The following is a 16,629-nucleotide window of genomic DNA, read 5'->3' as shown; positions in this document are numbered from 1 at the left end:
TCAACTCTGATCTCAAGGCAGAGAAGGCACTTGGGCATGCATTTCCTATATTTGCCACTAGTGGCTTGAGTAGGAAAGCCATTAATCTTCCCAGCTTAAGGATCAAAAAGCCAGGCATCTGTGCCTGAGCTAGTCTTGCTAGCTTCCCATGGGAAGAAGACACATGGCCATGAGGTGGTCTACCTCATTCTTTCTAGGCACTTGTTTATATCCAATGAACTACAATGACCTACAAATACAAAGCAAGACCAAAGTACATAACTCAGACCTGGGGCAGATGAATCTTACACAGACATACTAGATTGAGTTTCTAGGTCCATTTTGTGGTCTGGGGCACCGATAGATCTTGCAAACCTGTGTACTTGCTTTTGCACTCTCACACACTATATTTGAACATGTCAGATCACAGCCAGCTCCAGACAGTTCCAAAAGGGACCCACTGCTGGCCAGAGCCACTGGGTGGGCCTCTGGGAGAGCAGAGTTAAGGAAGCTGCACAACAGCAGCTCGGAGAGAGGAGTGAGAAAATGTGAGAGAAGGAGCCCTGCAGGCACCAAGTTCAGTGCAGCAGGAGGGCAGGAGGTGCTCCAGGCAGGCAGCAGCAGTTCCCCTGCGGCCTGTGGAGAGGCCCCTGGTGGAGCAGGCTGTCCCCCTGCAGCCCATGGGTCCCACACGGAGCAGATCTCCACGCTGCAGCCCGTGGAGGAGCCCCCGGTGGAGCAGGTGGATGTGGCCTGGAGGAGGCTGCGGCCCATGGAGAGCCCCCGCAGGAGCAGGCCCCGGGCCGGAGCTGCAGCCCGTGGAGAGGAGCCCACGCAGGAGCAGGGGGTCTGGGGGGAGCTGCCGCCCGTGGGGGACCCGTGCTGGAGCAGTTTGCTCCTGGGGGGGATGGACCCCGTGGTACGGAGCCGTGTGGGAGCAGTGCTTGAAGAGCTGCTGCCTGTGGGCAGCCCCCGCAGGCTCAGTTCGGGCAGGACGGCATCCCATGGGAGGGACCCCACGGGGAGCAGGGGCAGGGAGTGACCGTGAAGGAGCGGCGGAGATGAAGTGTTAGGGACTGACCACAGACCCCATTCCCTGTTCACCTACGTCACTTGGGGGAATGATGTAGAAGAGGGTGTTTTTAGTTTGACGTTTATCACTGTTCTGCACTGCTAGCGAAAGACAATAAATTGCATTACTCTCCCCATGTTGAGTCTGTTTTGTCTGTGACAGCAACTGGTGAGTGATCTCCCTGTCCTTTTCCCAACCCTTGAGCTCTTTTTCATCGTATTTGCTCCCCCTGTTCCTTTGAGGTGGGGGAGTGATAAAGTGGCTGTGGTGGAGTTTAGCTGCATAGCAGGGTAAAACCACCACAAGAAGAACATTCTTCTTTCATACAGAGGTTTTCTACATCAGTGTTTTCTCTACAAAAATGTTTTGGCTTCAAGGAAGCCATATACTTCAGCTAAATCTACTGGACGCCTTTGTCTCTTGTAGTTCTTCAAAAGGTGCTTCCACCAGTGTCTAGACTAACCAGCCCTTGAACAGTGATTCTGCCCTTCTCTAATGTTTCTCTAGTATGTGAGCAAAGCATCTGAAAATAGGATCCATACTTCAGACTGCAACACAACTTTCAGTAGATATTGTTTTAATACTTCAACAGTTCATACAATATACAGACATTTATTCATGTCTATATATCCAATGAACAAATTGCACTTAAAATTCTCAAGGAGAAAGTATGAAAGCAGACAAGCCCTGAAAAATGTGCTTTTTCCTTCCTCCAAGTGCTTGTTTCTAACTATTTAATCCACCGTGTCTGGAAGATCACAGATTGCATAAAATAACTCAAACTTAGAATGTATTTAATAAAAATCACACTACAAGAGACCAAATCTAATCAACAGCATTTACTATTAATGTGTTTAAATATTCATACAGAAGCAAAAATTATATCTCAGAAAGGAATAAGACAGTCTAGAAATATTTCCTTTGCTGCTAATTTTATAAGAAATATATTGCTGATAAGAAAAACAGGACATGGACATCTCAAGGCCCTCCCACCTGCTTATATAGGAAAGGAAAAAAGAAGACATTTGGCTTCGATTTTCTCCTTGAACATAAAATTTTAACACTAATGCTAAACAACAAAGCAATTTACCAAATGACTAGAAAAATAAATATTTAATTGACTAATTTTAGGAGTCAAATGAAAATCTGTCTCATTTTCCTGTTTTCATTCAAAATGCACTGAAAAATAATTTATTCACAGTAACAAAGCAGGAGATCAGACCAATGTTTCTATGTCCTAATGATGTAAAAGTATGTAGCACAGATTGTCTCCAACCAGCTCCCACATAAGTGGGTGATAAGCGGGTAATCGGTCATCGTTTAATTTAGTTCTTTTGATAGTTCTTTTGCAGTTCTCGGAAAAACATCATGGATTTTCCAAGATTTGATTGGTCCTAGATATTTTGTATTGTTACTTTGGCATATTTCCACATAAGCATTTTTGTTATCATCATTATACACTTAATTGCATATATTAGGTTGACAGCATTTTTAGTTTCCAAGAGGCACCTATGGTTAAAATCCGCTTTTGTTTCTGCACAAAGATGGGGAAAAATGCACAAATGGAGTCATCTATCAGCTCCTTCACCCTGGTAGTCTTTCAAGAGGCATTTACGAAAGTATATCCTAAAGAATGAACAAAGACTGCTCAGGTACAAAGCTCTATTGCAAAAATCTTGTAAAACATGCAACTCTTCATTCCAGCAAATTATCAAGTGGAAGTTGTACAGAAATATAAACACTAGGAAGCACCAAGAAATATAGTTATTCAAAAGCTGAGGAGATCTGGAGGAGGTTTAGAAAAGAGTAGATTACTCTTTGATTTTCTTTTCACATAAAGCAAGCCCCAAACAAACAATGTATTTGCAGATGCATTCTAAAAGCTTACAAATGGAAAAAATAAGATACAGTTTAAAAGCTGTGATACTCTGAACTACAGTTCCACCTAATATCTGTGCCATGTGTATCTCTGGAAGATCTCACATTTGGAGGACATCATGTTAGGCAAAAATCCATTATTATTCTTTTGGAAAACACTGTGGACCCAATCCAAATCCTTTTGAAGTCTGAAAGGAAGATGAATATCATTTCAGGATGAATCTGAGTGTATGCATAAGCAACAGTTCAGGTACGGAACTGAAAGAGCTCAGAAATAAATTAACAGACTTTTAGCTCCAGGAAAGCTGAGAGATTTGATGGACTTCTGAATCTAAAGAAATTTTGAAAGATAAAGTGAGAAATCATCCATATTAAATTGGTCCTTCTCATGCTTGGGAAAGTGTATCTTTGTGCATTCTTTTGTAAACAAAGACAATATGCTGAAAGAACCATGATTTATAAGGAATTTCTCTTTCAAACAGAAATTGCCTGTAATATCAAAGATTTGGATTGGCTGTCTAAGCCTGATTGGATAGAGTCTCCATTTTATAAGCTAAGAAAGTAAGTAGAGGCAAATGACTGGCCTCTACTTTCTTTCAGTTACAAATGACAGGAAAAGCTGGGTGGTAAGCCCAGGGCTATAGCACCAAATTCTGGTCATTCCAGCCGTTTTAAGTAGACTTTTGGTGTTGGAGATAACCAGTTATGGAGTAATCAGAGCAGCTCAACAATTTACTTCTGGTTGTATATGGTGGAGGAAGAGAAGGCTCCTAGGGCCCTTCTACGTACGGTAGTGCCAGTGACACACTAGTTCTAGATAACTGAGAGGCACAGTTTTGGATGCTTGGGCTGTAATACACTGACGCAGTCAATAACTCTCATAGACCTTTCTATGGTACCTGAACCTTACTCTCTATTTCATCTCTCCTTTCCAAGAATCCATCTCCAGCATTGATAACCTCTTGTCTGGACCACAGTTCAGCTACACAGTACTCATTATTCCTTTGACAAAAACCATCACTAAAATAGTTTCCATACTGCACACTGCATATCAGAGCACCTCTTCTCTTTTTCATTCTCTCTCCAACTTGCCTCTTGTCCAAATTTCTGTTTCAAAAGTAATTCCTCCTTATATCTTTTCTGGTCCTCATTCTGTCAAAGGCACATACCAAAGTGACATCTTATTTTCAAGTCACTTATTCATTCCATCCCACAAATGGATCCCCACTTTGCAATGATTTTAAGCCATTCTGTAAAATGCACTTATAAAAGTTCCTTTCCTGATTTCCTGGAAAGTCTTCTGGGGAAAAAAAAAAAAAAAAGCAATGGCCATTGAGAAGAAAAGGCAGAACAGATGCTAGAAGATGCAAAGCCTTTGGTCTATCAGTTTGCATGCTAGAGTTCTTCACCTTCCTTGACTACAAGCCTTATAATCTCTTCTCAGAAGGGACACCTTCATTGTCACCATCATCTTTGTTTTTGTCTGAAGAACACCTAGCAGTGCTTACTTAATGAAACAGCAAAAGATGGCACTTGTGATTTACAAAGGGATAGTTATCTCAATGGAAACTGCTTCTGAAAACAATGCAGCCTTTACAATGCACAGCTCAGACCTTAAGCTCACCTACACAGAATAACACTTTGGCTGAGAACTGAGAAAATGGAATGGTAATTTACAGAATTTTATATAAATAATGAAAACACACAAAGATGCAAAAATGAAGGCTATTAAAAATAACATCAGCAATGCAGGTGTTGTGTTAACACCATAGGATCATGCTATAAGGTCAAAACACAATGGGCAGAGATCAGAAAAGCTTCTGTAAGAGATTTGTTTCATAATTATCTGAAGAAAGGTTTTCTCATGATTGCCTGCTGTGTGACAATGTGCCAAATGCTGATTCTGTATGATAGTTTCCATACTCTTAATTCAGAAGTTAATTCTAACATAAGAAATCAAAACAACCCAAATAATTTATGACACAAGTTTGTTGTGCTTGATATTAATTAAAAATATACATTTCCACAGCTTTAATGCAAATTGGATTTAGGCAACTTAGACCTTCTTCAGATTTAAATTTTTTTATCCATCTGAACATGCTTTAAACTGTTTGCACTGAGTTAATCTTTTTTTTTTTTTTGGGGGGGGGTGGGGACAGGGGGTGATAGACTACAATAACATCATTATAAAAATGATCCAAAATTCCATAGACTTTATCCTGTAAAGTGCACCAGGAGGTAGAAGAAAATTATTTAGGATCCCAGTGAATGGTGACCTGTATGCTATTTCAGAGCATACACTTCCTAGCTGAAATCTAGGGCATGCGTATTTCTAAAATGTGCTTCTGAAGATATTTGATAAATGATACATCATAACAAACATTTTATTTCCACAAGTCTTTCTTTGTAAGTGATAAATGGCAGTTGAAATATGACTGTCAGTGACTTTAATGTAAAGCTTCAAACGCAGCCTCAATTCATTTCTTATCTTTTTTTTTTCCTCCAGTGAAGCCTGTTGCATTAAAATACTTCTTTTCCTGAAAAAATCATTTTCATATGATAGAGTGGCAGCATTGCTGCATTTCAACAGGAGGTGGTTATCACCAAGCCTATATTCACATATGGGTTTTATATGTTTTCCACCCGCCTTCGGAGTAGCTGAGACCTTTGCTATAAAAATCAACAGCCAAATCCCTCTAAGACTTCACAAAGTCTCTAGTTCAATTATTTATTCTCAGGGGACAGGGAGGAAGAGAATGGGGATAAAATTTGCTCTAGGATAGCTTTTTTCTGACTTAATGTTTTATATCTATTCCTTTTTATGTTTTAATAAGGGTTTATTGGGTTAAAAAATATCCTCAGCATTGAAGAGGATTTTCTGAAGCATTCTTTCTTTTTTTTTTCTCCAGAGAGAAAGAGTTTGCTTTTTCTAAAGATAATCAAGACAGCATTACCTTGATTGCCTCTGGAAATGTATTCCTCAGATCCGTGCAATGGAGATTTCATGTACTTTATAAATTTTGGTACTCTGCATTGCCCTGGACTGGTTTGGCTGTTTTAAGAGTGCGTTAAAATGTTTCCACTAAGTTCTCTTTTTTTTTTCTCTTTTTTTTTTTTTTAATAGCAGGATACAGACAAAACTTCAGTCTTTCATGTCACACAAATTTATTCCACTTATGGTCTAGAAAATTAACACCAAAGACTGAAACTGGCATCAGAAACTGAAATCAAAACTGACATTTCCAGAAAGAAAACCAACAAAAATTTAGCTAACCAACTTAGGTAATTTTTCTTTATTCTGTCAAGCAACATAATGGAAAATTTGAGTTTTTGTTAAAAAACAAGGGTTAAAAAAGCTTTGCAATACCCTGCAGTAAACCCACTTCAAAGCTGAATGACATCAAATTCTCAGTACATGAGAATGTGCTTTACTTCTGACAAATTGCACAATCTGGACACAATATAAACCGATAGACTAGAAATGCAGGATATAGTCAGGTACAGATGAGATCATAGCGGAAGAAAAGGGAATTCAATGGAGCCAGTCATATTTATTTGATTTTCTTCATGCTCACCTATATTAAAGAAGCCATCTAGCCAGCACCAGCTAGTGAAAGCATAGCAACATACCTCCCCTTTAGTTGGTGATGGCAGCTAATGCTTTGTGTCCTCTTGTTTGTTCCCCACAAGAGCTCTGCAGAAGCATTTCTGCTGCTCCTTCAGCCCCAGAGCACTCTTCCCAGAGCCTGGGAACCCCTTACAGGGGACCTGTCTCAACAGCTAGTGCAAAATGAATGATAACAGAAAATTAATTGCCTTGGAATTACTTAGCTAAGCAGTAGCGAGTAAATTCTCCAGGGAGTCTAATGAACCAAAAGGGAGTTGCTCAATACATTTTAGAAAGTATAACTTATACTGATGAAGTATTCAGGGAAGGACTAAAGCATCTCTTGAGGCAAACACGCAGGGTACAGCTGGTGAAAGATGATGTGTATCAAGGATCCCAAAGGGACTAGAAGCATCACAAAAAACACTGACAGCAAGAACAGCTATTTATATCTTTGTCTGCAGATTAGGATACTATCTGTATGTGTTCTATACACGTGACTAGGCAAATCATAAAATAAGACTTTACACTAGGTAAAATTTTTAGAAAATCTTATTTTGGCTTACAAAAATAAGCTTAGTAATATCAAAACACTGGACATAAGAATGCCTTGCTGGAAAAAAATAACTGAACTGATGGTTTACTTACTTTTACAAGAATTCAGTGGTGACTCAATATAGTATTGCCACATACATGAAATGTGTGCTTAGGTTCAGCTAAGAATATAGACAAGAATTCTGTGGACTTGTAAACATAAGCTGCATATTTTAGCATTAACATGCATTCTCATTAATCATATGATAAACGGTTGATACCTATAACTCTGAAAATAACATTCAACATACATTCAATAAGCAGTTTTTACAGGCACATTCCCGATCCGAAAAGGCTTTTTTTAATGGAAACATTACATTCTACAGCAAACTGTGTAAATCCTAAAGAACATCTACACAACCACAAGGTAAGAAAGCACCAATCTAAGCCATTCTGCTATAAAAGACATTTTACTCAGATAGTGTGCCAAGTTACTTGTTCTAATTCAATGTCAGTGCAGAGAGTCATGGTTTAAACAACCCTGCCTTAAAGGCGTAAGGAAAAGTAAAGTAAAGCAGTTTGCCACTTCCTCATTCAATTTTTCAAAATATAAGATAAATTCAAGGCCAAAAATATCTTGGGAACTCTGTCTAGGCAAAATAGCCTCAAAATTCAGTGATTGAGTAAATAATCACCAGCTGATATCAGTTCTTCTTACTTAAAAAACAATGCACTAAAAAAGAGGGGGGGGGGAGAAGATGAAGGAGATCAAATTATCTGATTAATTCATTCCCTTCTTTCATTAAGCTAGAGAAGAGAGCAGAGGCAAGAGGAAAGGAGGGAAGGCAACAGCACTCATACAGATGTTGGCTGGAGTCTCTAGAAGAAGGTTTGTTCCTATATCAAGAGGGCTAAAATGACTGCTAAACTTCCAAGCTGAATATGTTTTTCAAAATTAGCTCCCTGCTCAGAATATTGCTAAAAGCCAGAGATTAAAAAAAAAAAAAAAAAGTCTATCAGTCTGTTGTATCAATATAATTACAGACATTGGTGGGTGTTTTCCAGCCTTTACCTGTAAAATGACTTATATAACAAAACTGTTTTCAGACCTCTCTAGGACATACTGGATGTGGAAATCCAGTAACATCTGGTGATTTGAGAGCCACACAGACTCGAATTTTAAAAGCATGTCTTTTTATTTGCTTTGAATTTGGGAGTTTTGTCTTAACGTGAAATTGGAGAGACATACAAAGATGAATGAACTGAGGTTCTGTAAATCAAGGCCTTGAGTCAGGTCAGATGAATAGAAAGCAGAGCCCTGTGGAAAAACAGGATGGTAATCATTTTTATGTGCCAAGGCATATTGTTCCTGTGATATTTTAGCTACAAAAACATTTGCTATATGACTGAAGCAGAGAGATCAGGTCCTGTGCCAGTAAAGGACTTAGTGTTGCTACCTAGAAGATGATAAACCAAACCACTACTGCAGGCTGACATGACCAAAGCCATTGGATGTTGACAGGTTGGCCTGGCAACAAGTTTTCAGTCTTGCTAAAACCTTTGCAGTTGTGGAACATTTTCTTGAAACCAAAGAAGATGGCAGCATCTGTATTTTCCCAGTTATCACAATGTCCTAAAGACTAACTACATTAGAGTTTCTAATGTAAAGAAATTACATGAAGAAAACCACAAAGCTGAGGTGTAAGTCTATTTTACTTTCCTGGTGTGAATATTCATCACTCTTCTTTAACAGCAGCATATTATGACCGTACAGAATTGCAGCCCTGCACTATGAACAGTATGGCTAACTGCAGCACCCGCCTTGCATTTACAGGGAGCTGTCTGCTCCAGCTGGCTGTTTCTCTGATGTATCTCTCATCTCTGGCATCTCCTCTCTTCCTCACTCCATTTTTTTTTCTTCTCCTCAGGATTTTTTTCCTCTTTAGATTGTGCCATCAAATATACTTTCAGTACCCCTTCACTGCCTTGTGTTTCTTTATTCCTTTTTGCCCTGCTCACGCTGAAGGAAGACATCATCTAAGGCCCCAGAAGAAGCTGACTGGTTCTCATCCCCATCTGCGTGCATTAGAAGTGTATGTGAGTTTTAACACCTTGTTAAAATTTTAAGACTTCATGGCTCTCTGCCCCTCTGTTTGCCGTAGGCGGGGTAGAAGCTGAACAGCAACATTCAATTAAGCTAATTTAATGTTCTATTGCCCATCTCAAAAAAAAAAAAATAAAAGCAACATACATAGTATGCAAGGCAGGGCAAGACATTTATGCTTGACAGTCTCACAAATTGAACAAAATGCAGTTTGAAATTAATTTTAAAAAGCAATAGAGAATAGAAAATGGACACTTAGAAATTAGTTTTTACACAGTGTGGGAAATATGACTCCTATTATTTCAGAAAAAAATAGCATTCTGTGAAAAGTGGAGCCTGGGTGCCAGCATCTAAAGCTTTAAAGCTAGCAATAATGTCATCTCTTCCCTGGAATAGCAAGCAGCACCATCCAGTGGCAATTTTTTTTTCTGTTAAGTTCTTAATTAGGGCCAACTTCCACACTACAGAAGTACCATCATCTAAGATAGTATTCTTTAAAGCGCACATGTGTAGACACACACACACACACACACACAGAGTACTCTGTGCTTCCTTTACTTAAATCATAAAAATCACAGAATCATAAAGGTTGGAAAAGACTTCTAAGATGATCTAGTCTAAGTGTCCACCTATTGATATTGCCCACTGTACGCTTCCTTTGTTGCGGCTGTGGCAGGTAAAAATGGCTGTAGTTCATCCAACTGGTGTTGGCTCTGTCCTATTGGAGGCAGTATCTCTGCTCTACCCAAGTGGTAGAAATCCCAGCACCTGGGCAGTACTGCTGCTCATAAGGAACAACTTGTAATGCTCCTGCACAGCTACTTTAAGCCATTTTGAGCTTCTCCATATAAGGTCACATCATCCTCCTAAATCAGAAAAAAAAAAAAAAAGAAATGATCTTGACAGTCCACGTTGCTTAATTGCTAGCTCAGTCGCAAGTCTTGTTTGGGCCTCACCAACACTCTTGGAGAATATCCAGTGTAAGGTTTGGAGAAAAATTCCCTCTGGGGGACAGGAGGGATGGATCTGCCCTACATCTAGATCCCCTTGCTCAATCCAGTCCTCCAGCACCTATGCTAGCAAGGTTTGCTTCCTCCTACCACTTGCTCCATAGGCCACAACACCATCCAGTCCTCCATCTAAGCAAGCTTTGCTGCCTCCTGGCACTCACTCCATAGGCCTCAACACCGTTCTCAGTGCACGCCATCAGTTTTATGTCATGAAAGCATTACTCAGAGACACAGCAAGACAGCCCTTGTTACCTTACACATTTTCAGCTGGAAAAATAGAAAAAAGAGACATTTGAATGGCAATGGTGTACCATGGTATTGGAGACTTCAAAGCACCTGACCTGCTGCCCAGGAAAGATGTAGCCAACCAGCTCCATAGAAAGCTAGGTTTTTCTACTGGATTTTTACATTTTAGATATCACTAAGCAGCATTCAGATTCCATGCCATTCACAGCATCGTGACATTAATGATCTCTGCTTCTGTCCAGCAAGTTCACTCTCTGTGCCCTAGCTCCTGGCTCCATTTCTACCTCACTGTAAAATAGTGAAAATGATCAAGACAGTCTAGAAGTCTTTGCTCTCCAGCGTGTTTGTGCTGCTAGAAGCTGGCTGGCACACCAAGGAGGCACTGGTTTACCAGCTCTGCCCCCACCTTGTGCTTTTTTTCTCCTTCCCAGTCCCAGACAGGAGAAGAGGACAAATTTTATCTTGCCTTATGAGGTATGGCTCAGACTCTTCACCAAAAAGGGATAGATGGTTTCTTCTTATCTGCCCTAATTTTCTGCCAACACCTACAGCAGTGTTTTAATGCCTCTTCACAATTCTTGCATCCTGGCACAACTGGAAATAATAGTAGCAGGAATGTACTTATTTCACACTAAGGCCAGGGAGAGCAGCAGTTCCGATTTTCTTTTTTATGCCATCTTTCCAAATAAAGACTATGGATTTTCTTCCATCCCTGTACTAACAGTCTTTTGGTAGGATATATGTGTAAGTGTCAAGACTCTAGTCCACTCTATTCTCTATCTATATTTAAGCACAGATCAATATGAGAATGGATGGGAAGTGAGAAACCGTGCTGAATAAGCTCATCTCTAGTTTCTGTGAATCTCCTCATCGGAAAAAAATTTTCCTTAAATTTAGTCTATCGCAATCTCTTTGTATTATGTTTTGTACACCAGTGAATATTTCTTGTTTTCCTATTCCCTCTCTAAAGTATAATTTCCCATGTGCAAATAAATAGCCTCTTACTGGAAATAAAAAAATAAAAATAAAAAAAAGAGGACTGTCTGAGCACAGACAGTAGTAATAAGAAACATGTTATTTCATTTGTAAAAGAGCTTTCTGATATTGGTTTAACCAGCCCACAATGCTAGAAGAAATGATTGTACTAAACCACATACTAAAATGTAAAAATTTTTATGTCTGCAGCTAGTTTCTACTGGTTAGATGCTGTTTAAAAAAATCACTCTATATTAAAGAAATTGAGCTTAAGGGATGTTTATTCATAATTTAAACCAGCTAATAATAGAAAAGTGATATGGAAAGAAACTGATACTCCACATTTCCATTAAATTGAAAATTGTGATTATTAGTCCATGCTTCACAAAGCAAGAAGCTAGACCTTTTAAAGCCAGATCTTGCACTTTCACTTTTTGTATTTGCATTTTAAGGAGAAATACAGACTTGTAAATGTTATTCAAGATGTCAGATCACTAAAATACTATTTGAAAGATCCTGACAAGATCTTTCTTAGGGGTACCTACAGGACAGGATATGAAACTAAATGCTAGGTGCTGTGATAAAACAGCTCCAGTGGAGGATCTCACAGAATTTCAGGCACCTGACAGCATCACTTTTCTGCCATATGAAGTACTAGCAGTACTTTCTTATTATTTAATAAAATGACTGTTATTCTGCCTTTTATTCCTGACTAGATAAAATGCTTCGTAAAATAGTTTTTGTTTTTAAGATTATTAACTTCATATTTTCTGGTTTACTTAAGTATCATAAACAGTTAACACTCCATTTTAGCCCACAACATAAAATATGCAATTAATAGAAAATAGTGGACAAGTGTACACAATTAATAATTCATTCAAATTAATGATCTCTGTCCTTTAATAATAAATGTTACACATTCCTCCTGACATATTTCTAATTACTGCATGTTCAATGTAGCTACAATTATGCAATTCATAATTACTATTAAGAACTTTATGAACTCAAGAAGCTTTTCTAAACACCAGTAAAACTTTCTAATATTAACAACTATTTTAAGATATGGATAAGCAGATAGATTTCTTTTCAAGGTCACCAGTGTATTATTCTGTTATCTACATACACAAAAGGAGAGAAGTCAAAAGTATCTTACTGTATTACAAAGGGAACCTATGAAATTTTTAACCATGAAACTAATTTAGCACAGCAACATCTATGTAAAACTCTGGACATCTGGACTTTACACCATATGATCCTGTGGAAAATGTCAAAACATACTTATAGCCCACCTGTTCCTCAGTAACCCTGAAGGGTCAGATGTCAGAGCTGACATCAAAACAGGTAGATCTGAACCTCCTGAAGTGTACCCTTGCTTTAATTTCCTGTGCAGTGTAGCCTTCCAGGAAGGAAATGAAATACTTCATTGCTTTCTACAACACTATAAAATAGTATAAATTAGATTAATTCAGAAATATCACAAGAAGCAGTTATTTTTCTTTTTTCTCCTCTGGGAGAAGGGAACGGAAGAGAAGACTGAAATGCAAAGAGGTAACTGTTCAATATTTGAAGAAAAATCAATTTCAAGAGAATGAACGTCTAGTTACTGAAGGAAAGAATGAATATGTGAAGGAAAAAAAAAAAGAAAAGAAATAAAAAGGAACATACAGATTTCACAAAGAAAATGTAACTAAGAGATGTCCAGAGTTAAGGGTAATACACCAAAGCTCCAAGGGGTAGAGTAGGATGGTGAATACAAAAATATTCATGTTTATGGCAAGCATATAGAAGAAATTATTACAAATTGAAGATGAGAAAGTGGAATCTTCCTTTACCAAAAATGTATTAATATTTTTATGATCAAATAACACATAATCATTTTTAAAAGGAGTAGCACTTAAAATAGATGCATGAAGAAACCAGGTTCAGTGGCTTAACGTGTCTCACAATGTGCTGTTCTTCAGAAGATACTAAGACCCCTACTGACAAGGACTGGTTCTTGATATACTTTGAGCTCCTACAAATTCAATATCAAAAAAGATGCAAACAGCTGCTTCAGAGCAGAATTTTCCCCATGTTTTCACACTGCTGCAAGTTTAGAGGAGACTGTTTACAGCAAATGCATTTCATTTTTCAGTCAGAATATGTTCCTTTGTCTCTTATCATCTCTATCTGTGGGAGGCAGAAGCTCTTGCAGTCTGTTTCCTGTATGCTCGCTGATGAATAAGGTAGCAAAGGGCAGGCTGAGAAGGGGAAGGAAGGATTAAAAGGTGAGGACAGTGGGTTTGAGGAGGTTGTGGGCACAAGATCTGGGTTTCCTGTATGGGGAAAAGGGTTGTGCAGGAGGAGCAAGAGGCACACCTTTGGATAGCTCATGTGTTGTAACAGAAAAAAGGCTTCCTCTTTCTTTACCATTACAAGAAAATATGTGAAAATATAGCTCTAAAACCTGTTTGGGTGTCTTCACTGCCTGAAGTTGAACCTATATTGGCAATGATAATGAATAAAACACAGGAAACTAGAATAAAGACAGATAAAAGAAGGGGAGCAGCAACACAGAAAATGAAAATCCATGAGAGATCGCTCCTGCAGCAACACCAATTGATTTCTCTAACAGTGATAACTGTTAATGGATTAGAGTGCAATGTGGTGAGAAAGCAGGACTTCAGGCACCAAAGTAATAAATATCAAATATAAGGTAAGCCACTATTACGTATACTAAGAATATTAACATCTATGTCTTGGAAGAGTTCCATGAGGGAACTAAACAACAGTCAAGTTTTATTTTATGTTAGTTATTGCCAGCTTATAAATTCATAGTTTAAAATTTACTCTAGTTGTAGCATGTGTCGTTCCTACAGAAATTATGGAGAAAGCATCTAAAATTGTGATGCAATAGGTGACTTCCAACACTTTAAAATTCAAACAAAGTTTACATATAAAGATCTATTTATGTCTTTGAATTTGCAGGAATAATTTTTCTGCCATCAACAGAAAATTTTCCATTATCATTTCACAGAAACAATGAACTAATGAGTAGTTTCAGAGCTTTTTCTTAGAAACAACAGGAAAATGTGTGCTTTTCTTAGTTTTGCTCTTCAGTTTCAAGCCTTTATTTCCTTTGCACACATGAATTGTTCAAAAGTGACTTTCTAAGATGCAAACAAGAAATCTCAGCCATTACATACATTTTTTTAAAAAAAGGATGTTTTGCAATTGTTATAGGATTGCGTAGGGTTTTTTTTGAAAAGCTGCATTAAAGAGTATGAAGCTTATTTTGGTGTTGTGTTGCATGCCTACCTATGTTTATATCAAGATCTAGTCCAAACCACTTTCACACTTAATATTAAATCTCTTTGTTCAATTAGAAAATACATAGAACCAGTTTTAGCCTCATAAATAAATCGCCAGTCTTGAATGACATAATCTAAGCATCTGAAGCATCTGTCATGTTACATGTGCCCATTACTGATATTTGATAAGAATGCGTTTACCTATCTTTCTTACCATTTCAGCAGGTAACAGGATGAAAAGCTTAAGGTACACAAGGGATATGTAAAAGTAGTGAGCATGCCAGACATTACTAAGCACCTTATAGACCTGATTCACTTCTCTGTTTCATATTAGTGGAAATCTGGTGTGAATCAACCTGGAAAATTCATGGAGAATGTATATACTCACAATTTAAAAAAATAAGAAGAAGAAGAAGGAGAAGGTAGGCCCCTGTATTTGTACTGTATTTCGAGATAATCAGACAGTTAATGTTTTCAGTTCAAAGAAGTTTGTAGCAGCCTGTGCTCTTTCTGACATGTTTTTCATCCTTAGTGCTGATTTGAGGTATTTTCTTTGGGTCTGGTAACTCACGGCTTTGGAATTAAGTTACAATGTATGTTTAAAGTTCCTCATCCCTTGACTTCTTCATGTTAACTCAGACTCTTTTTCTTTAAATAATACAGTAAAAACATTTCTAAATGTCAGTGATATTAGAAAGTGTGCACAGTTTAACCTTTTAAAAATAAGCAAAATTATAGTTCGAGGTGCCTTAGAAAAGGGAATAACCAAAGTTAAAAAAAAATGTTTTTAAGTTAATTGCTTTTAACCTAAGATTTTCTGCATCTTTTGTAAACCAAATTTATTTTTTTATTCTCACAGCCAAGCTATAATCCTGTTCAAATACTAAAACATTAAGAGGTGCTAGTAGAAGAACATGCAAGAACCACTGTAATGTTAGTATAGCTAGCCAGCATCAGTTGCACTTCAGAACAATTTCCTCACACATACCTTGTTCATTCCGTTAGCAACGATAATGATTCAGCAAGGATTCAGGCACAGATTTTAAAAGTATGTTACAGCCCAAGAATGAAACTCTTCCTCACGTTCCATTTGCAATGTAGGTCAAAAAATAAAACCAAAGCACAAAACATGACTTACTTCCAGTATGATCAGCACATAGACACCAACTAAGATGATGGATGCAATTGTTACTTGTGCCTCTATATTAGCATGAAGGTACTGGTGTTTCACAGAGAGAGGAATGCTTCCAGGCTCCTGCAGGAAAGCTTGAATGTTTATGAAGATGGTGCCTCTGGGGAAAGGAAGAAAAGTTTTGTTTTTCTTCTGTAATGAAAACTCATTCATTTTATTTATGCATTAATTTTATATTAAGAATCTATAAATATGTGTTATATTTTTGCAATTACAAGCAACTTTTCAAATATTTTCACTTTATCCCTCTAGATAGCTTTGCTTGGAAGATAACTCAGCAACCCAGCCTTGGAAATGCATTGAAAAAACAAAGGAGATGTCATGCTTTCCTGCCCCTCTGAAACAGTCAGTAACATTATTTTTAGAATGTTATCTTATTCTTTGGCAGCCGAGTCTATGTAAACTTCAATGGTTTGTTTCTTAGTCTTGTAGCCAACCTGTTTGGCATCTGAAAGGTTCTAGTTGTGATGATTTGCTGATTTCTTCTTGAACTTAAAGGTAGAGACCAGTTGTACACCACCTGCAAAAGGGTCAGATTTGGTAATATTAGTAGAAGTCAGTGAAAGTGATAAACCTCTGTTCTGGCTTTTATATCCCTTCATTCTATCTCCTTTGCAGCTTGGAGAATTTTTATGGACAGGAGATCACACAAACCAGCCGAAATTCATTCCACTTTGTTAGTTATGTTAGCAGCCTTCAGCAAGTTTATCCTTATCCCCTTGTTCTATGAGTGAAGCCAGAA

General features: G+C 37.9%; 1 protein-coding gene across 2 annotated transcripts in view; it reads right to left on the bottom strand.

The window, feature by feature from the left end:
- OCA2 (OCA2 melanosomal transmembrane protein) overlaps positions 1-16,629 on the bottom strand; it is a 205,757-nt gene that overhangs the window by 125,358 nt on the left and 63,770 nt on the right. For both annotated transcript variants that reach the window (XM_013180616.3, XM_013180617.3), the window contains exons 8-9: positions 16,325-16,407; positions 15,834-15,987 (exon numbers count right to left, since the gene is read on the bottom strand). In XM_013180616.3, the coding sequence (XP_013036070.1) occupies positions 15,834-15,987; positions 16,325-16,407 (237 nt within the window). The remainder of the gene's footprint in view (positions 1-15,833; positions 15,988-16,324; positions 16,408-16,629) is intronic.

Source organism: Anser cygnoides, chromosome 1 (genome assembly GCF_040182565.1).
Source record: "Anser cygnoides isolate HZ-2024a breed goose chromosome 1, Taihu_goose_T2T_genome, whole genome shotgun sequence".
Taxonomy (NCBI): Eukaryota; Metazoa; Chordata; class Aves; order Anseriformes; family Anatidae; genus Anser; species Anser cygnoides.
This window is presented reverse-complemented; position numbering and strand designations above follow the sequence as displayed.